General features: G+C 39.7%; 1 protein-coding gene across 1 annotated transcript; it reads left to right on the forward strand.

Annotated features, from left to right (window-relative positions):
• Nucleotides 1–552: 552 nt before the first annotated feature.
• Nucleotides 553–17,313, forward strand: EMC7 (ER membrane protein complex subunit 7). Its single transcript, XM_047796588.1, has 5 exons — nucleotides 553–899; nucleotides 5,753–5,872; nucleotides 12,684–12,822; nucleotides 13,982–14,062; nucleotides 16,854–17,313. Exons 1-5 carry the CDS (start codon nucleotides 667–669, stop codon nucleotides 17,004–17,006), a joined length of 726 nt encoding a protein of 241 aa, XP_047652544.1. The 5' UTR covers nucleotides 553–666; the 3' UTR covers nucleotides 17,007–17,313.
• Nucleotides 17,314–22,898: the final 5,585 nt, after the last annotated feature.

Raw genomic sequence — 22,898 nt, forward strand, 5'->3', positions numbered from 1 at the left:
GAACGGATTGAAGAAGATGATCTCTGAAATCTTGCCTTAATCCCCATGATCAACACTGGCAGGCTTCCTCCAGTTATGTTATTTTCATTACGGAAAAGCATTCAAAACTGGACGAATGGTCTAAGATAAATAAATGCAGGTAAATGTCCTCCAACTCTTTTCCTTTGTACCAGTCGAAACCCTTTATAAATAGTTTACGTATTTTTTTCCAGCTATTTTTCTGTGCAAAGACATTATCTCCTTTAAACACACAAACGGGAGCATTTTCATCTTTTACGTCTCGGGGAATCTCTAGAAGTTTTTTAAACGCTCCTTTCCGGACTTGTTTCTACCAAAGTCTCTTAAGTAGTAATCGTCTTTTACTCTGGTGTGGTCCTAAGGCCTCGAACACACACACTTCAGCACCGTTGCTTTGTGCGCGGCCCCCTTAAAGCGACGCTAATCACATGGCCCTCCAATCCCGAGCGCGCGGAGATCGCTGCATTTCAGCCTCGCAAGTTGATTGGCCAAGACTTCTGCGCTGGGGTTTGAGTCCAAAGCTCGCGCGGAAGCCGGCGCGCCGGGATGACGACATCGGCCGGTGGCGGCGGTTGCGGCAGTGGCGGCGGCAGCAAGAGACAGGGAGGGCTTCCGGGGCTGCGGGCCTGACCGCGGAGAGCTGCTGTCATGGCGGCCGCCCTGTGGGCCCTCTTCCCCGTCTTTTTGCTTCTGCTGTCAGGGGATGCCCAGAGCTCGGAGGTGTCTGGGTCTACCTCCGAGGGGTCAGGAGGGAGTGGGGCCGGCGTAGGAGATCGCTTCAAGATTGAAGGCCGTGCGGTTGTTCCTGGAGTGAAGCCCCAGGACTGGATCTCCGCGGCCCGAGTGCTGGTAGACGGAGAAGAGCATGTCGGCTTCCTTAAGTGAGCTTCCTGAGGGCAGCGCGAAAGCGGTTGGGATGGAAGCCTAAAGGCAATTCCTCCTTCAGGAGCTAAGTGTCAGAATCTGACAATGTCGCTATCCGAGGGTAAAGGGGCGGGCGCCACTAGCGGTCTGTGCTGGAAGACCTTGGGAGGCAGTCGGACGGTTTCCCCTTCCCGGTCTCTTACCTCGAAATGAGGATGGCAGGTGCTCGCTCCAGGGCTGGAGCTGTGGGGTCAGTTATTCTCAGCTCCAGTTTGGCCCTCGATGGAGACCACCACTCCTGGACCCTAGGGACAGGTGGACATTTGTCTTTTGATGAAGTTTTTCCTGTGCATCTGTTCTGGTTTCCCTGAAATCTGGCTGCTTTTTGCGTTCATTTCAGTCTCTTGGTAGCTTTATGTTGTGTAGAAGGATGCTAAGCAACTGGGAATTCTCAAAGCCCACAGGGCTTCTAGTGATGCTATAGACTTAGGAGGCTAATGTTGCTGCTTCTAAAATTAACCGGCCCTGAAGTCCCTAATCAGCACCTTTTTTTGGCTCGAGGTGGGATTGTTGTTCTTTTTTACATTTGAATTCATCGAGGAATTCGCAGCATCACACGTGTCACTTATGTGAAACTAGGGTTTCTCTACAGTGCTCACAGGCTTCTGTCCTTTTTAGATATTAGTAGAAATGGGATTTGAGCTTATATGAAAAACGTGGTGGGTTTATTAGCACTGTAGTTTTTCATAAGCCTGATTTTCAGATGTCTAGGCACAAGTATGATGTTTTAAATCTTTCAATCGCTGCTTAAACTGAAACTTTGAACTGAAAATATTTGGGAAAGGTGTTTCTGTGGTAGGTTTGTATACCAGCAAGTGGTATCTGAAAAGCACAAAATTTAAATGTGGACATTTAATTCTAAGTCTGATTTGCAAATATTCAGATTTTCTAGGTACCTTTGAATGAAAAGTTCAACCTCAGATTAGTAAATAATGACAGGAAGTTTATAGCCATTTTTTCAGTGCTGTTTATCATTAAAAATCTAGCATTAGGGAATTCTTTTTTTTTTTTTTAATTAGGGCATTCTTTAGGGTTTACCCTAGTAAATGATGTTTTAATGGTAAAACTCCCATTAAGGTTTGGAAAATTAACCACAATTAAGCACTTGATCTCTTCAGTATACAGTTTTTAAAAGCCATCTTTTTATTTGAAAATAATATATAAATAATATGTTCGTTGAAGAAAATATTATCAGGAAAATAGAGATAACATTTTATTGTATCTTTTTGAAATTGTATCCGTGTCTTTAATAATAAAATATGATATACAGTACTTTGTAACATAGTTTTTCAAAAAATTTATTGAAGTATAGTTGATTTACAATATTGTGTTAATTTCTGATGTACAGCAGGGTGCTTCAGTTATATATATACACATATTGATTCCCATATAGGTTATTAATGGATATTGAGTAGATTTCCCTTTGCTATACAGCAGGACCTGGTTGACCATTCATTTCATATACAATAGTGTGCACATTTCAGTCTCAAACTCCCAATCCATTCTTCTATCCCCTTTCCCCTCTCCCCCACACCTTTTCCCTTTGGTAACCATAAATTTGTTTTGGAAGTCTGAGTCTGTTTCTTTTTAGTAAATAACTTCATTTGTATCATTTTTTTAGATTCCACATATAAGGGATATCATATAATATTTGTCTTTGTCTTACTTCACTGATGTGACAGTCTCTTGGTTCATCCATGTTGCTACAAATGTCATTTCATTCTTTTTTTGTGGCTGAATAATATTTTTTTCATTTAATATTTTGTGACCAACCTCTGATACAGTTTCATGTTCTTTCATTTATGTGTAGAAAGTTTAATTGATAATTAATATGAGGAGCTTATGGTGGCAATCTTGTTGGAAAAGGGATAACCCTAACCCTAACCTTGTACCTGTTACGCATAACCAGCATGCAGTTTTGTTGTTGTTGTCTTTTTTTTTTTTTGCCATTTCTACGGCTGCTCCTGCAGCATATGGAGGTTCCCAGGCTAGGGGTCTAATCGCAGCTGTAGCCGCAGGCCTACACCAAAGCCACAGCAACGCGGGATCCAAGCCGAGTCTGCGACCTACACCACAGCTCACGGCAACGCCAGATCCTTAACCCACTGAGCAAGGGCAGGGATCAAACCCCCAACCTCGAGGTTCCTAGTCGGATTCGTTAACCACTGAGTTAACCACTGAGCCACGACGGGAACTCCAGCATGCAGTTTTGACTTTTTTTTTTTTTAATTTTTTGTTGTTGTTATTTCCCCAATGCAGTTTTTTTTCTATTGTACAGCATGGTGACCCAGTTACACATACATGTATACATTCTTTTTTCTCACATTATCATGCTCCATCATAAGTGACTAGACATAGTTCCCAGTGCTACACAGCAAGATCTCATTGCTAATCCATTCCAAAGGCAATAGTTTGCATCTATTAACCCCAAGCTCCCCATCCACCCCACTCCCTCCCCCTTCCCCTAGGCAACCACAAGTCTATTCTCCAGGTCCATGATTTTCTTGAATTTTGACTTATATTTCTGCTTATTGGAGGTGACTTGGCACCTGGCTAAATGGAAATCTGGGGAGTTTCACCTAAGGATCCTCCATGCCACTTCTTGCTTTTATCACTGGTATATAAACTGTGATTTATTTAACTAGTCCTCTGGGGGCATTTAGGTAGTTTTCAGTTTTTTGAAATTATGTGCTATGCTTTATGTGCTATATGTAAGATTATGTGCTATAATGTTTTGAACTTTTTATTATGGAAAATTATAGACATACGCTAAAATACACTAAGTATCTTCATAGTTTAGGAATCCATCACAATCTACTGTTAGATTTCCTGTCTCCTCTGCACCGCATTGATTTTTTGTGGAATATTTAAATATGATCTTAAACATATGTAATTTCTCTTGTAAAAACTTGTAAAAACATGTACCTCTGAAAGATAAAGGCTTTAAAGAAACACTAAAAAACATTGATTTGACAAAATAAATAATAATGCCATAATATCATCCAATACCCAGTCCATTTTTGCTTCCCCGCTTATCTCAGAAATGCTCTTATGTAATTATTGTTTTTTCAAATCAGGATGCAAGAAGGCCAATATATTGTAGAGTGCATTTCATTTTTTTTTTTAAATTCAATCCCTCACCCAGGAATTTCCATATCCTGACCCAAAAATTTCATTTTAGGATGAAAAATATACTTGCACAGTCATTAATTTAGTAATTCTTTTTCCTGGACCTTGAAAAATGTTTTGAAATTCTTTCAGTTAGGATCCCATCAAGCAACAAAAGTACATTCAAATTAGAATAATTCAAGGAAAGTTTAGTAAAAGGATTAAGCAGGGTAGTCATGTTGTAGGGAAACAAGCAGATTATGCAGTGCCCTAGGATTCATCACCTCTCAGCCTGGAGGGAGGAGGGAAGTAAAGGTACTGGAATAAAGTAAAGTTATTCCTTTAACTGAGAAAGAGCCTAATGATTTAAGGAGTTATTTCTTAACGTTATGATGAGTCTAGCAATTCTCTGATAAAGTCATCTGTTTTGAAACAGAAACTTCCTTTTCCTCAGAATGGCAGTTTCTCATTAGTAAAACAAATGAATTTTGAACTATGAACATGAAATTATCAGCTCTTGATGGGGGTAGTTTTCTAAGTCTAGAGAGTTTAGAAGAAATCAGTAAGAAGAAGGTGGATGGTTTTATGTAATTATTAGCATTTTAAACTTCTGCATATCCAAAAAGAAGTAACCAAAGTAGATGAGAACTATTTGTGGGGTTTTTGTTTTTTTCATTTTTTTGGTCACCCTGCGGCATATGGGGTTCTTGGGTCAGGGATCAGATCCAGGTAGCAACACCAAATCCTTTAACCCACTGTGCCAGGCCTGGATCACACCTGCATCCTGGTGCTTCAGAAATGCCGCCGATCTCATTGCACCATGGTGAACAGTTTGTAACAGGTGGAACAAGCAGTACTCAATTACCTTTTTGATAGAAAAAAAAAAAAGAAAAGTGCAAAATAAAATAGGAAAAAGCCATTTTTAATTTAAGATATTCTTGGAGGGGATTGGCAGAATTGGAACCCAGGTAGTCTAGGAATAATGTGTATTATTCTCATGAATGGAAACATGGCTTTAGATTTGGTATTGTGCTCCTGTCACTTGTCATTTCTATCCCCAGAAGAAATAGAAGCACTTTCTATGTCAAGGTTCTCTGTGGAATGGTCTAGGGTATTTTGTAGAACCCATGCAGTGTAATTAGGGAAGCTGAAGTGTGGGACAGCTCTTGCTAGTTTGGTGGAATTTTTTGCTTAATTACTCTGTCATTTTTAGGAGTGTTGGTTTGTGAGTTAACAGATAATTTAGGGGGGTGGGGGGATGTGCCTGGGCTGTGGGATGGAAATCCTGTGAAATCAGATTGTTATGATCATTATACAACTACAGATGTGACAAATTTATTTGAGTAATAAAAAAAATGGAAAAACCAGATAATTTAAAACGTAAGAAAAGGAGTTCCCGTTGTGGCTCAACGGTTAACGAATCCAATTAGTAACCATGAGAATGTGGGTTTGATCCCTGGCCTCACTCAGTGGGTTGAGGATCTGGTGTTGCCATGAGCTGTGGTGTAGGCTGTAGACATGGCTCAGATCCTGCGTTGCTGTGGCTGTGGTGTAGACTGGCAGCTACAGCTCTGATTTGACCCCTAGCCTGGGAAACTCCATATGCCCTGGGTGCAGCCCTAAAAAGATAAAATAAATAAATAAATAAGAAAAGAATAATCTGTTAATCAGAAGTGACTAAATATGATTTTCATTTTTCCAGGACAGATGGCAGTTTTGTGGTTCATGATATACCTTCTGGATCTTATGTAGTGGAAGTTATATCTCCAGCTTATAGGTTTGATCCCGTCCGAGTGGATATCACTTCAAAAGGAAAAATGAGGTAAGGACAACTAATTTAATTTTTACCAAAGTCTAGGCTACTGAATACCTCATTATTATTCCTTTTAGAATTTTTTGTTAAGGTTGAAAAGTTTATTTAAACTATGTTTATCCTGGAGTTCCTATTGTGGCTCAGTGGGTTAAGAACCTGACTAGTATCCATGAGGATGCAGGTTTTGGGTTTGTCTTTTTTCTTTTTTTTTTTTTTTAGGGCCACACCCACAGCATATGGAGGTTTCCAGGCCAGGGGTCTAATCGGAGCTACAGGTCCTGGCCTATGCCGCAGCCACAGCAACGCCAGATCTGAGCCACATCTGTGACCCACACCACAGCTCACAGCAACTCAGGATCCTTAGCCCACTGAGCAAGGCCAGGGATCGAGCCTGCAACCTCATGGTTCCTAGTCGGATTCGTTTCCGCTGAACCACAACGGAAACTCAGAGGATGCAGGTTTGATTCCCTGGCCTTGCTCAGTGGGTTAAGGATCCCATGTTTTGGCACAGGTTGCAGATGTGGCTTGAAGCTGGCATTGCTGTGTCTGTAGCGTAAGACAGCAGCTGCAGCTCTGATTTGACCTCTAGCCTGGGAACTTCCATATGCCACAGGTGTGGAAAGTTAAAGTTTCTGCTGCTCTGGCTTAAAATAAATGCGTGTATGTATATGTGTATTTTTGAGTTTTAGAGCTGTACCTGCGGCATATGGAAGTTCCCAGGCTAGAGGTCAAATTGGAGCTACAGCTGCCAGCGTACACCACAGCCACAGCAATTCGGGATCCAAGTCAAGTCTGCAATCTACACCACAGCTAATGGCAACTCCGGATTCCCCACCCACTGAACGAGGCCAGGGATTGCACCCTCATCCTCATGGATACTAGCTGGATTCATTTTCCTGTGCCACAATGAGAACTCCTAACATTTACTTTAAAGCTCCTATTACGATTATACAGAGAAGAGGTAAAGTTCGTTACTGTGGGAGCAAAAGCATTGTGTTTTGTCTTTTTTGTTGTTGTTGTTGTTGCTATTTCTTGGGCCGCTCCCGCGGCATATGGAGGTTCCCAGGCTAGGGGTTGAATCGGAGCTGTAGCCACCGGCCTACGCCAGAGCCACAGCAACGCGGGATCCGAGCCGCATCTGCAACCTACACCACAGCTCACGGCAACGCCGGATCGTTAACCCACTGAGCAAGGGCAGGGACCGAACCCGCAACCTCATGGTTCCTAGTCGGATTCGTTAACCACTTCGCCACGACAGGAACTCCAAGCATTGTGAAAGTTATAATTGAAATGTGATTATTAAAGTTGGAAATAATTTAACATTTCTAAGTTGAAAATATTTGTCATCTATTTTTCATTGGGATATTTTGATAATTCCTCTTGGGACCTTTTTGATAGTATCTTGAACTAGAAATATTTATAGTTCTTCCTTTCTGGAGTATTTAGTGTGCATTGTAAATTTAGTATTTCTTTAGAAAACAATTGATTACTTTTATCTTTAAGTGAGAGTGATGATAATAAAAGTACAAAAAAAGACAAAAGAAAAGAAAAAGTACAGTATTAGACACCAGCAGACTAGGAAAAAGTTTCAGAATTTACATGTAGATGAATATATGCTTTGAAATCGAGGTGAAAAGAATTTTAGATGAATTCAGGCTGTGACTCTGGAATACCACAAACTCATTTGAAGTTGAAATCAGTTGTGTAGATGTCCACAATGTTCAGATTTAGCCTTCTGCTGTTTTAACTCCCAATTTATTTATTTGGTTGGTTGGTTTTTTTCCTTTTATGGCTGCACCTGCGGCATATGGATGTTCCTGGGCCAGGGATCAAATCAGAGGTGCAGCTTTGGCCTTTGCCATGGCTGCCGCAACACCAGATCTAAGCTGCATCTGTGAGCTATGCCACAGTTTATGGCAATGCTGGATCCTTAACCCACTAAGCCAGGCCAGGGATTGAACCTGCATCTTCACAGAGACAACGTCAGATCCTTAACCCTCTGAGCCACAATGAGAACTCCTCTTTGTTTTTTTATTGTCTCATGCCAATAATACTCTCTTTGGTCTACTCTGACCAGGAAGTATAGGAAGCAGTTTTCTTGCTTGCTTAATTGAGGTGTATGATTGACAAATATGAAACAATTTTAAATGTAAATTTCTCTTCATCATTGTTTGAGCTATTGCAAAATTACACCATGTCTCAGTAATAAAGAAGAGGTTGTGCAAAGGCAAAAATAATTTGTGGTTAGAGGAACTGTATTTACTACTGACCTTTTCATTATGTGCCTAGCATATTTAGGTTATTTTGCAGAGACCCCAGATTGAGCTGATGTAAGCCAGAGAGGTTCAGTTAGTACCATAATATTTATATTTCAGTTAGTGTTTACTCCTAAAATGTTTTCCTTCTTCCTTTGCTTTTTTTTTTTTTTTGGTCTTTGAAATATTTTAAAGAATGATATGTAAATGTTATAATTGAAATAGTGAGCCATAGCACTTGCCTCATCCTTTATATCAGCTACATACTAGTCCACTGATATCAGCTCCTGTTGATGGACAGGTAGAGTTTTCTTTTTCCTCTTTTAGCATGTGTAGTAAACAGAGACAGTTATTCAGTAGTATTATTATGAAGCCACTACTGTGATGCCACTAAAAATATGTCCTTTAGAAACAAGTTACTTTCCCCCCCTTATTTTTGAAGTTAAATTATTGTCTTAGAATAGTCTACTTTGGAGTTCCCGTGGTGGCGCAGTGGTTAACGAATCCGACTAGGAACCATGAGGCTGCGGGTTCGATCCCTGCCCTTGCTCAGTGGGTTAAAGATCTGGGTTAAAGATCTGGCATTGCCGTGAGCTGTGGTGTAGGTCGCAGACGCGGCTCGGATCCCGAGTTGCTGTGGCTCTGGCGTAGGCTGGTGGCTACGGCTCCGATTCGACCCCTAGCCTGGGAACCTCCATATGCCGCGAGAGCGGCCCAAGAAATAGCAAAAAGACAAAAAAAAAAAAAAAGAATAGTCTACTTTGTCCAAATTCTAATATTTCTTGCGGTTGGCTATTTAGAGCAAGGGTGAAGCTTGAATTAAAGGCAACACCTTGTAAATATGTTTATAATTCTTTGGGGGGGCACACTTGCAGCATATAGAAGTTCCTGGGCTAAGGATTGAATCTGTGCTGTAGCTGCAACCTACGCTACAGCTGTAGCAATGTCAGATCCTTAACCCACTGAGCTGGGCCAGAGATCGAACCTGTGCTCCCGCAGAGACAATGCCAAATCCTTAACCTGCTGCACTACAGTGGGAACTCCTGTTTATATTTTTTGTTGTAATAAACAGATTGTTGAACCTCACTAGCTATTGACGTTTTCATGTCTTTTTATTTTTTGCTTTTTAGAGCTGCACCCACAGCATATGGAAGTTCCCAGGCTAGGGGTTGAATTGGAGCTGTAGCTGCTGGCCTACACCACAGCCACAGCAACATAGGATCCAAGCCTCGTCTGCACCCTGCAGCACAGTTCTCACAGAAACGCCAGATCCTTAACCCACAGAGTGAGGCCAGGGATCGAATGTGCATCCTCATGGATACTAGTCGGGTTCGTTACTGCTGAGCCACAACGGGAACTACTCATGTCTCTTTAGAGGCATAAAATCATGCATATATAAAGCATGTCTAACATTTATAACGTGTAACACATAAAAATCCTAGTATGTTAAAATCTAAATTGTAAAGGACTTATCATTGACTTTTTATATATGTTAAAATTGCAAGCTTGGAGATGGAGGGGGGTATGTAGATTACCATATGCACTATATATAGGTTTACATTTTTTTTTTAAATATTGAAAGTGCTGAATACTAGAGGGAATGAGGGTTGTTAAAATAGGATACTTGTGGGGTTCCCATTGTGGCTCAGCGGAAACAAATTCGACTAGGAACCATGAGGTTGTGGGTTCGATCCCTGGCCTTACTCAGTGGGTTAGGATCCTGTGCTACTGTGAGCTGTGGTGTAGGTCGCAAATGCGGCCCGGATCCTGCATTGCTGTGGCTCTGGTGTAGGCAGGCAGCTATAGCTCTGATTCAACCCCTAGCCTGGGAACCTCCTTGTGCCTCAGGTGAGGCCCTAAAAAGACAAAAGACAAAAAATAAATAAATAAAAGGGGATACTTGTCAATTAAAAATTGTAATTTATTTTTATTCTCTTAATGGCAATTTTTGTTTTTTTTGGTTTTCTTTGCTATGATGTGCAGTGGCTTGATGTTCCCAGACCAGGGATTGAACCTGGGCCACAGTGGTGAAAGTGCTGAATCCTAACCACTAGACCACCAAGAAACTCCCTATTTATTCTCTTTACTTTGACTTTTGAATAAAGTAGTCTAAGCAAACAACTATTTTTCTAATTATAAAATCTTATTTGCTTTTCTACCTTGGGTACAGAGTACTTCCTGCTCTAACATTTAAGGACTGGTTGCAGCAGTGGGATTCATGTTCTCAGATCCATTCCTGATGATTAGTACCTAAAGCATAGGTTAAAAAAAAAGCAAACCATAGCCCATATCATTTTAATAATGGGGTAGACAGAGTAGAGAACAAGGTGGGATTCGTATAAGATACTAATATTCTTGACCAATATTTTTATAAGCATCATTATAAGTTAGTTTGAGATAAATGTGGGTCCTCCATTTCTGACATTTTGACAGAGTGGAAAATATTAGAAATGCTGGATAAAACATGATAAACATTTCTTTTTAAATGTATAGCTGCTCCCAAAAGAAACGGGAACCCCCAGAGGATAAACTCTAAAGTACTTTCCCACCTGGGAATTTTGTTATCCTCTCACCAAACAGCTTAGATTTTATTAGTATGTAGGTAGGAGGCAAGCCTTGGGCTTGCTTGGAGTCAGAATTAGATCTAAAATTGGTTCCTCTCTTGACCCTTGGCCTGAAATCCAAAAGACCAGACTCCTGGAGTTCCCTGGTAGCCTATTGGTTGAGGATCTGGTGTGGTCAGTCCTGTGGCTTGGGTCACTGCTGTGGTGCAGGTTTGATGCCTGGCCCGGGAATTTCCATATGCTATGGGCACTACCAAAAAACCCCTAAAGAACAAAAACAAAACCAGACTAATCTAGCCCTGGCTTTTGGAGGGGAAAGTCTGTCTTGAAAACTGATAGTCACAGTCTTACCCGCATTGAAATTTGAGGTATGATCTTTTACTTCCTGCATGATCCAGAAACTTCAAATCTGAGTAGTTAATAATCCTGTACTCCTGGCAGAGACATACCTAACCTCTATGGAGGCAGATACTCTGTCCAGTCCACACATAAATAGTCTTCTTACCCTTTAAATACCCAAGAAAACAATGTACATGGAATCAGCAGATGAATCAGACCTCCTAGAACTCTAGATAGTAGAGTTAATGCATATTGATAATAAAATGGTTTAAAATACTTTTAAAATGCTTAAACAAATAAAGGAAATATTTACTACCACAAGAGTAAGATAATACCAAAGTAGACCATAGATATTTAAACTAATAAAATTGAACTTCTACAGTCAATATAGGCTTTGGAATACAAAGCTCAGTGGATATGTTAAGCAACTGAACAGAGGTTTGATGAACTAGAAGACAGATCAGAAGAAATTAACCAGAAAGCAGTACAGATAAAGGAAGAGAGTGAAAGTGAGGGTTTAACAAGATGTGGAGTAAATAGTAGAAAAGTCTGATATATGTCTAATTGCAATTCCAGAAGGAAATGATAGAGAAAATAGTGGAGCCAATTTTCAAAAAGTAACTGGAATATGTGCGAACATGGGTGATTAGAATTAGTGACGTCTTTGGTAAAACCATAATTTACATATGGCACTGTTGCAGGACTTTCTTAAATCATAAAATTTTCCTGCAAAATAGCCTTTAAAATTAGGGGTTCCCATTGGAGTTCCCTGGTGGCTCAGCAGGTTAAGGATCCAGTGTTGTCACTATTGTGGCTTGGGTTGTGATGTGGGTTTGATCTCTGGCCCTGGAACTTCTGCATTCCACGGGGTAGCCAAAAAAAAAAATTCGGGTACCCAATAATGCATATCTCAGACAAGCAAAAATAATCTAGTTTTGTGTGTGTGTGTGTGTGTGTGTGTACACGTGTGTGTCTTTCTAGGCTGTATCAGCAGCACATGGAGGTTCCCAGTCTACCGGTTGAATTGGAGCTGTAGCCACTGGCCTACATCACAGCTCACAGCAACGCCGGATACTTAACCAAACTGATTGAGGCCAGGGATCGAATCTGTGTCCTCATGGATACTAATCAGATTCATTTCCACTGAGCCATGATGGGAACTCCAAATAATCTAGTATTTTTGTATATTTATAATAAAATAAATTTATTATTAAATATAATCAAAGAGCTTTAGAGCTAGGATTTCAGAAAAAGTTTTGATATAACCAGAACAGTTAAGAACTTGTTTAACCCCACAGGCCTTGTAATAACAGAGCTATAGCTAGAAACTGGGTCTACTGACTCCAAGTTTAGTGTTTTTTCTTTATATTTTGCTAAATATTTTAGACATATAGATAAAGCTACTTTCATCAGATTTTTAAGATCTAAAGTTTAGATGCCAAAGCATTTTGGAAAAAGCTAGAGGTAATTATATGGCGTTGCAAATACAGCATATTTTTTTTTGGTCATGCCTGTGGCACGCAGAAGTTCCATGGCCAGGGACTGAACCTGTGCCACAGCAGTGACCCAAGCCACTGAAATGAAAGGAAACTCCTTTCTTTTTTTTAAACTAGTAATGTTTTTGGTAGGATTACTGATGCTTTTTTCCTGTTGCTTTGTCAGAGCGAGGTATGTGAATTACATCAAAACGTCAGAAGTGGTCAGACTGCCCTATCCTCTCCAGATGAAATCTTCAGGCCCTCCTTCTTACTTCATTAAAAGGGAATCTTGGGGCTGGACAGACTTTCTGATGAACCCAATGGTATGTATCAGGCTTTGATAAAGTATCTCTATTAATCTCTTAATTTCTTTTAGCAGTTGAAAACTTCTAAACCCTGTTAGAAAGAAAGCTGGGGCCAACTTCTTGGATGAAAGGATTATTGGAATAATTTATAAATTTCAGGAAAATAGTAGCTTGGGGAATACACAATGAAAAGGATAATAGTGAGAAAGGCACAGTAGATTTGACATTGAAATGTGCAACAGAAATTGGGTAAGTACTTAGGTTTAAATTTCAAACAGAGTGTGCGGTAAGTCACACGTGGAGCTAGATGTCTCATCCTTCATACACATGCATATTAGTCCACTGATGACTGTGCCATCATTAAAAAATTTCCCCTCTTGAAAGCATAAGTAAGGTATTTTCTCCTTTTTCAAATATGTAGTGAACAGAGAAATTATTCTGTGGTCATTTAAATACTTGATATTTTCATTAAACAATGTTGTGGTATCCACTAATATACTAATAGCATAATTCTTTAGAAACACATTGACTTTTTGAAAGTTGAATGATTATCTTAGAATTGTCTAAATGTTGATCATATTTCTTGCTGATGGCTATTTAGATCACAAACAGGAATGTTTCAGGCTATACCTCCTTTGAGAAGAATAAGTTAGTAAAACTAGTCTGCCATATTACTGTTACTATAGTACTGCCTAGTAACCCTATAGTTAGTAAAACTAGTCTGCCATATATACTATTACTATAGTACTGCCTAGTACTATATTATACATTCCATGGAGGATATAGTGTTTTCTCCAAGAACCCCAACTCGTCTGGAAAGAGAACCTGGCTGGCCATCAGGATCACCATTCTGCTAGATTGCATATTGAACAAAGTAAATGACTAGTTCTGTTTGCAAACTGTATTAGATAAAACTCTAAACTCTGCCAAATGATAGGTAGCACAGATAAGAAGTAAAGTGTCTATAAAGTCCACGCACTTATAGGTAAGGCTTTTACACTGTACAGCAGGTAGACATTGAGCTCCTTGCCATCAGCAGGGCTCATTCAGTAGAACTGAAGTGGGGGTTGCTAGATTTATTCTACATACAGTATTTAATTTCATCACTGGTTGTTAAGTGCAGATTTTATTCTACAGTTAAGTTGGGAAAACATTTCCGAATTTTTTTTTTTCACAGGTTATGATGATGGTCCTTCCATTACTGATATTTGTGCTTCTGCCCAAAGTGGTCAACACAAGTGATCCTGAAATGAGACGGGTAAGATGATTGAACTGTGTTCTGATGCCTGGTCCTGGTCCATCCTCTGAGGCTAAATGGCTTGGGGTTTTTCAGCTTTATCCTAATTCCCAGGCCAAATTCATCTACAGGTTATGTTGACACAGTATTAGTGTTCCTGGCATTTAAATAATTGCTTTCATTGGACCAGATAAAATCAGTTGGTTCTGCCTGATAAAAGCCTCGGTCTCTTCATATAACTAAAACATTCTGCTTAGCACTTGCCTCTTTGTGCCTACCTATTGAATAGTTGGCAATGCATAATAATCCTAGTGTATCTGATCCAAATATTACATAAAATGATATCGTTTTATAATCTGTCTTTACCCTACAAAACTCTTCAGAGTATACATTTAGTTTATTTATTTTTTTCCCAGCAGCTTTGCTTTTTATTTTTTAAATTTTATAATTTTTATTTTTTCCATTATAGCTGGTTTACAGTGTTCTGTCAATTTTCTACTGTACAGCAAGGTGACCCAGTCACACATACACAGATTATACATTTAATTTATGTGTTCAGACACACAAAAGAAATTTGGATAAACCAAAAAAGAAAAATAGAATAGTAGCTTGCAAACTGTCTATCACAAAACCATTCTGCTTGATAAGGGGGAGGGGAGTTGCCAAGTAAGATGTTTCAAATTTACTGCCACCACTTTGTCTCTTTTAAATATTGGTTTCCATATAAAATCTTCAGAATTTTTTTTTTTTTTGTCTTTTTAGGGACGCACCTAAGGCATATGGAGGTTCCCAGGCTAGGGGTCTAATCAGAGCTATAGCCACTGGCCTCCGCCACACCCACAGCAACACCAGATCTGAGCTATGTCTATGACCTACACCACAGCTCACGGCAACACCAGATCCTTGACCCAGTGAGCAAGGCCAGGGATGGAACCCGCAACCTCATGGTTCCTATTCAAATTCTTTTCCTCTGCACCACGACGGGAACTCCCAGAATTTTTTAAAAAACATCCATTCTTCCACCCCAAAATTTCATCAACAAATATCTCCTGAGTTCCAAGTTTTTCCATTCTATTAATGATGTAGTTATACCTTATTCATCACTGAATAACCACTTATTAATCAATTTTAAAATGGATTATGCGACTAGGAACCATGAGGTTGTGGGTTCGGTCCCTGCCCTTGCTCAGTGGGTTAACGATCCGGCGTTGCCGTGAGCTGTGGTGTAGGCTGCAGACGCGGCTCGGATCCGGCGTTGCTGTGGCTCTGGCGTAGGCCGGTGGCTACAGCTCCGATTCAACCCCTAGCCTGGGAACCTCCATATGCCGCGGGATCGGCCCAAGAAATAGCAACAACAACAACAACAACAAAAGACAAAATAAAATAAAATAAAATGGATTATGTGTTATCCCTGTCATCAAAACAGAGTTGATGATACAGTTTTGTAGGGACTCGAGATCTGTTACCATATACATTTAATTCTTATTTGTTAGGGTATATTAACATATTTGATTTGTGTTTATGTTTCTTTTCCTGGCCTTATTTGTAAAAGCACTTTTTCCTTAAAAACTCATGTGCTGGAGTTCCCAAGTGGCTCAGGGGGTTAAGGATCCAACATTGTCACTAAAGTGACCCAGGTTTCTGCTGTGGCTTGGGTTCGATCCCTGGTTTGGGAACTTCTTCATGCTGTGGGTGTGGCTGGAAAAAAACAAAAAAACAAACAAAAACCTCATGTGAAAATTCTACCTTTGGAGAGAAAGCCCAAGCTAATAATTTAATAAAAAGCTTAATTTTAAATGAGAGGTAATAGAGTATTATTTTTGTGTGTGTCTGAACTAGTACAATTTAAGTTCACTTTTGGAAAGTCACATGAAGTTCAAATGAAGCAGACATTACATTAATACTGTCAAAAATGGATCAGTATTTTATAGATTGTTGGCTTAATAAGGGGGATGACAAAACATCAAATTAAGAGTGCCAAATCCTTAAGTCTTGCGAGTGACTGTAACATTTGTGTTTCTTGACTATAGATGCTGTAATCGAGGTCACCCAAGTCATAGAATATTCATAGATTTTCTTCAAAGGCAAGGGCTCAGGTCTTGGAAATACTACTGAGGTTTTCAAAACATTCCTGATATTTTGATATATAATTCAAGATTGATTTTAGTTATATGCATCTAAAAAAAGTATGCATTTAAGAAAATGCATCAAGAAAGCATTTAAAACATCAAGAAAGCATTTTTTTGTTTGTTTTTTTAGGGCCGCATCTGTGGCACATGGAGGTTCCTAGGCTAGGGGTCTAATTGGCTACCCCACAGCCACAGCAATGCCAGATCCAAGCTGAGTCTGCAACCTACACCACAGCTCATGACAGCGCTAGATCCCAGACCTACTGAGTAAGGCCAGGGATCAAACCCGAAACCTCATGGTTCCTAGTCGGTTTCATTTCCCATGCGCCATGATGGGAACTCCTCAAGGAAGCATTTTAATCAGAAAACATAAAATAAGGTGGCAGGAATATAATCTCCCATGTCCATTATCAGAGAAAATGGCCTTTATAAAAAAAACATAAGCTGAATCAAACCCTAGGCTACAATTATTGGACATTTACTAAGGATCAAAATGCTTAGTTATAGAAAGGACACATGAAACATAGTTTCTTGAGTGCTGTTAGGTGTGAAATTGCAACATTGCTCAAACCATTATCTTTTACTTGTATTGTTCCTCTCATTCCTTAATGGAAATACCAGTTATTAAATGACTTGAAGGATCCCTGTGCCTTTTATTATCACTGTGCTTTGTCTTCCTGCAGGAGATGGAGCAGTCAATGAATATGCTGAATTCCAACCATGAATTGCCTGATGTTTCTGAGTTCATGACAAGACTCTTCTCTTCAAAATCATCCGGCAAATCTAGCAGTGGCAGCAGTAAAACAGGCAAAAGTGGGGCTGGCAAAAGGAGGTAGTCAGGCAGGTCAGAAATGGCATTTGCACAAATATGGCAACACTGGGTGCCATCCAAGTTTTGAGGGAAAACCATGTGAAGCAACTACTGTAAACAAGTCATCCTTAAAGTTGATCTCTGATAACTGTTGTGTGTGATAACTCTTCAGCACATGTTTGCGTTTGGTACACAAGAAAATCCAGCTTTCATTCTTTGTACGAGGTCAATACTGATGTCACTGAATTAATTACAGTGTCTATAGAAAATGACATTAATAAGTTATATGAAGTACTATACATTAAGTATATTAAAATAAGTCTTAATCCAGAGATAAATTTATCTTGTCATTTTTTTCCCCACTTTATATTTTTTTTCTTCCTAACAGTTTTCTGCTATCTTTCATTATCTGTGGCTTGTTAATTGTCCTTTCCTGGGGTTTTTTTTTTTTTTTTTTTGGTCTTTTTAGGCCCATACCTGCAGGATATGGAAGCTCCCGGGTTAGGGGTCAAATAGGAGCTGTGGCTGCCAGCCTACACCACAGCCATAGCAACGCCAGATCCAAGCCACACCTGCAACCTATACTGTAGCTCAAGGCAACGCTGGATCCTTAACACACTGAGCAGGGCCAGGGATCAAATCTGCTAGTATCCTCGTATCCTCGTGGATACTAGTCAAGTTTGTTAAATCAGAGCCACAATGGGAACCCCTACCTTTCCTGTGTAAGAAGAAGTAGTTAATATTCTTAGAGCATCTAGCACTATGGTTTTCTGTGTAACCAGACCTTTCAAAATTCTCACTCCTGATGAGACCCATTTAACATTCCTTGATATTTGAAGTAGAACCACATGTTCCTGATGTAGTTTTAATTTTTTTTTTTGTCTTTTGTCTTTTTTGGGGCTGTACCCTCAGCAAACGGAAGTTCCCAGGCTAGTCGAATTGGAGCTGCAGCTGCCGGCCTACACCACAGCCACAGAAACTTGGGATCTGAGCCACATCTGCAACCTACACCACAGCTCATGGCAACGTCAAATCCTTAACCCACTGAGCAAGGCCGGGGATCAAACCTGCATCCTCATGCATACTAGTTGGGTTCTTAACCTGCTGAGCCACAACGGGAACTCCAGTTTTAATTTCTGTTATTACAGTTAGTTTTAGAGTGTGGGTATGTGAGTTAGAATAGATGCTATCCATTTTTAAATTCTGGTTACCATTTGTGGTTTCATTTTACAGTTATTTCAGACATGAGCTATAATTTGGGGTATATTAAAATAAGTAATGGATAATATCCAGTGCCAGTCCTCAGTAGAGATGGATAATATCCAGTGCCAGTCCTCCGTAGAGATGGATAATATCCAGTGCCAGTCCTCCGTAGAGCTCTTATGTAGGGAGGAAGCAAAAATCACAACAGGCAGTGAATGGCCAGGGCAAAGTAGTACAGCAGTAGAAAAGCCTTGTCATCTGAGAATGGAAAATCAACCTTGGAGCTCCATGTTTTAATGGTGGTGTAGCAGAGGTAGCTCTCCCATCATTGATTCTCAGAGGTATTGGAATATAAATGATTACTTTCTAATCAAGAATACCTCAAAAACTTTCCATTTTAATAAGTTACAGAAAGTTCACACCTTTTCTTTTGGATTGTTTTAATTAAAGAAGAACTCTGAGGCCACAATATTGCTTCTAGTAGAGAGCTTCTGTCCTCTGTGTTAAAGAACTCCTCTGTGCTTTCTTAGGGTTGTTAAATCAGCAAAAAACAACAAAGGGATTGGTTCTGAACTCTTATTTTCCCTTTTGTAATAGATACTGTTGTTTGTTTTGAAATGAGGTAAATGAGTTTTCTTTTAAAGAACTAAGTTCTGAGAGTTCCTGCTGTGGCACAATGGGTTAAGAATCCAACTGCTGTGGCTCAGGTTGCTGTGGGGGCCCAGTTTCAATCCCCAGACCAACACAGTGGGTTAAAGGACCTGGCATTGCTGCAGCTGTGGCTTGGAATCAGTTCCTGGCCTGGGAACTTGCATATACCACAGGTGTGGACATTTTAAAAAAGAAAGAAAAGTTCTGATGCAGGACATTTTAAAAATTATATCTCAGATTATATTACACACGCTAAGTTATAGTGATTAAGCTATGAATGAATAAGGGGATAAACTGGTTAATGGTAGAACTAGGTCTTAAAAAATTGTCACTTATGGAAAATAACTAAAATGTTAGAACACTAGTTAAATGAAAATTGCAATTCAAAGGAGCCAGAATATAGTAAGTCATAGATGTACAACCAGAAGTCATATTCAAAAATTTGAAAATTTGGATTGTCAAAATTTTCACATGGCATACCTAATAAGCTAGAAATTAGAAAGCATTTCCAAGGAAATTACCATTTCATTTGCTAATTAAGGAACTATGTTGGTTATTTTATATAGACTCTTAACAATCTGAATATTATAATATATATATAATATTCCTTATGTTACAGAATGTTATTATATCAATTGTATATGAAAATCTTATCTTGGCATAGACCCTTCATCAAATGCTTAGTGTGCTTAAGGTACAGAATAATTGTATATTATTAGACAATATGGAATTGAGTGCAAAGAGCCCCTGTTGAGAGGCTAAATTCCATTGTGACTTTGGGCAAGCCACTTTCTCTCTGGACCTTGTCTTGTTCATTGTTGTATTTCCAGCATTGAGCATGTAGGCACGTAATAAATGGTTGTTGAGTGAATAAATAAATGGGCCTCAAGTTTCCTCATCTGTAAATCGAGGGATTTGCATTGGACCTGTAAATTCCTTTTCATATCCAAAATTCCAATATAATTTTAACCCAATCTTATTATTTCTTACCCTTAACAACCGTATGATTAGTACTAACTTTTTTCTTTTTTTTACTTCCTTGGATTCTTTCTGCTGTTTTCCACATTGAGAGAACATATTATTTTGCTCTTTTCTAGGGTCTTTCTTAGATTCATTTATATGTATTTCATTTTAAATGTAAACTTTGTGTTTAAAAATGTTTCACATCTGCTAATTTAAACCTAAATAGTGACTTTATGCAGAACAGGTCATTGTCCATTCTTGCCAGAAAGTGCTGAGTGCCCAGGATGAATCCATTGCTCCTAAGTTTGTTTGTTTGTTTTGCTTTTTAGGGCTGTACCCACGGCATGTGGAGGTTCCCAGGCTAGGCCAGGGGTCTGATCAGAGCTACAGCTGCTGGCCTATGCCACAGCCACAGCAACGCCAGATCTGAGCAACATCTGTGACCTACACCACAGCTCACAGCAACGCCAGATCCGTAACCCACTGAGCAAGGCCAGGGATTGAACCTGCAACCTCATGGTTCCTAGTCAGATTTGTTTCCGGTGCGCCACGATGGGAACTCCAATTGCTCCTAAGTTTTAAGCAGTTTTTTAGGGGTCAAAGCCTCAGGACCCATCTCAAGTCTGATTAAATTTTTTAAAAATTCGGCATTTTACCTCATCTGCCTTGAGTAGTAGAGTATCTTCATTTTGTCTTTATGTTTACTCTGACAAGAGAGAAGAAGCAACCTTTCATCAGAAGGGTTTCAAGTTCCCAATGAGGAAGGTCAATGATAAAGGAGACCTTTTTCATTTAAATAGTCACTCAGACTTTCAGGAAGTTTGAGGGTTTTTTTTAGTGTTCAACTAAAAAAGCTGTTGAGGAGTTCCCGTCGTGGCGCAGTGGTTAACGAATCTGACTAGGAACCATGAGGTTGCGGGTTCGGTCCCTGCCCTTGCTCAGTGGGTTAATGATCCGTCGTTGCCGTGAGCTGTGGTGTAGGTTGCAAACGTGGCTCGGATCCCGTGTTGCTATGGCTCTGGCGTAGGCCGGTGGCTACAGCTCCGATTCCACCCCTAGCCTGGGAACCTCCATATGCCGCGGGAGCGGCCCAAGAAATAGCTAAAAAAAAAAAAAAAAAAAAAAAAAGCTGTTGAAAGTATTTTTATGAAATATCTTAAAAATTAAAACAACTATATTTATTTTAAAAAAAATGCTTTCCAGAACTATTGCATTTGGAATGGATTAGCAATGAGATCCTGCTGTACAGCACAAGGAACTTATCTAGTCACTTATGATGGAACATGATGGAGGATAATGTGAGAAAAAGAATGTGTATATGTATGTGACTGGGTCACTTAGCTGTACAGTGGAGAATTGACAGAACACTGTAAACCAACTATAATGGAAAAAGTGAAAATCATTATTTTTAAAAAATGGAAAAAATTGCTTTCCAGTTCACATATAGACATATTTTTGCATAATTACAGTCAGTTCTTTAAAAAGTGGGCAGAGGAAGTTCCCATCATGGCTCAGCTGGTTAGGAACCAACTAGTATCCATGAGGTTGTGGGTTTGATCCCTGGCCTTGCTCAGTGGGTTAAGGATCTGGCATTGCTGTGAGCTGTGGTACGGCTTGGATCCCCCATTGCTGTGGCTATGGCATAGGTCAGCAGCTGTAGCTGTGAGTCTACCCCTAGTCGAACTTCCATATGCTGCAGGTGCAGCCCTAAAAAGACAGGAAAAAAAAAAAAAGAAAAGGGCGGAAAGTCACCTCTTAGAGTGGTTTATAGATGCATTTCATATTTTATTTTATTTTTTTGGTCTTTTTTTGCCTTTTCTAGGGCCACTCCCACGGCATATGGAGGTTCCCAGGCTAGCGGTCTAATCGGAGCTGTAGCCACCGGCCTACACCACAGCCACAGCAACACGGGATCCAAGCTGTGTCTGCTACCTACACCACAGCTCACAGCAACGCTGGATCCTCAACCCACTGAGCAAGGCCAGGGATCGAACCTGCAACCTCATGGTTCCTAGTCGGATTCGTTAACCACTGCGCCACGATGGGAATGCCACGTTTTATATTTTAACCCAACAAAAATTCTGCTAAGCGCTAACTTCAGAGAACACAATAGAAGCTAGCGGCCTAGTCTTTTAGTACCGTTCAAATTGGAGTATGTTGAGGCTGGACCTAGTTATGCCGTGCTCTCCTTTTAGCATTTTAAGTGTGATTACTGTTATCAAAGTCAGTTATTTTTTAATTTGTATGTGAGAATATCCAACCGGTACAAGTATTTATATTATTTAGGAGAACTTGAGGATGGGTTTTGCAAAATTCAAATATTGCCTATAAGTTATGAACATTGTTTTAATAGTCCTGAAAAAAATGATGAAATACTAAAAGAGCTATTTTATTTTATTTTTGGCTGTGCCTGTGGCATGCAGAAGTTCCCAGGCCAGGGATTCAAACCCATCCCGTAGTAGTGACCATACTGGATCTTTAACTGCTAGGATACCAGGGAACTCCCTAAAATAGCTATTTTAATACTATCCCCCCCCCCGAATAGTACCAAGTATTAGCTTATCTCTTCCCACAATAACACAACTTTATCATAGGGGCATAGGAAACTGAAGCCTTTCACAATGGCTTCAGTCTGGTAGGACTGAGTTAGCCTGAGCAAACCTGAGAAGAGGGAGGAGTAAATTAATAAGATCAAGTGGAAACAAGAGGAATGGGTAGAGCCATTAAAAACTAGCTGCACACAGCATTTCCAACAAAATTTTTGACAAGGCATTTAATTTCACTAAAATTTAATAAAGCAGTAATTATTGAAGATTAATATCTGTACCTCCTTAGGTAATGTTGAAATATAAGTAATTCCACCCAGTGAACTCCTACTGCATGTATTTGGATATTTTAAAACATATTTCCGAATAACTATAGTAAAAAAAATTGGAAAATATTTAGAATTAAATGGTCATAGAAACTTGGCATGAAGATTAAGAAGTAGAATTGTTCTAAAAGTGTTATGAGGTGATTCCTAAGGGACACTAGAAGATGGATAAGGAAAGCTTCCTTACAATCACTGCTGTCATGGAATCTTGTGCATTACACACAAGAA

The sequence above is a fragment of the Phacochoerus africanus genome, chromosome 9 (assembly GCF_016906955.1).
Source record: "Phacochoerus africanus isolate WHEZ1 chromosome 9, ROS_Pafr_v1, whole genome shotgun sequence".
NCBI lineage: Eukaryota > Metazoa > Chordata > Mammalia > Artiodactyla > Suidae > Phacochoerus > Phacochoerus africanus.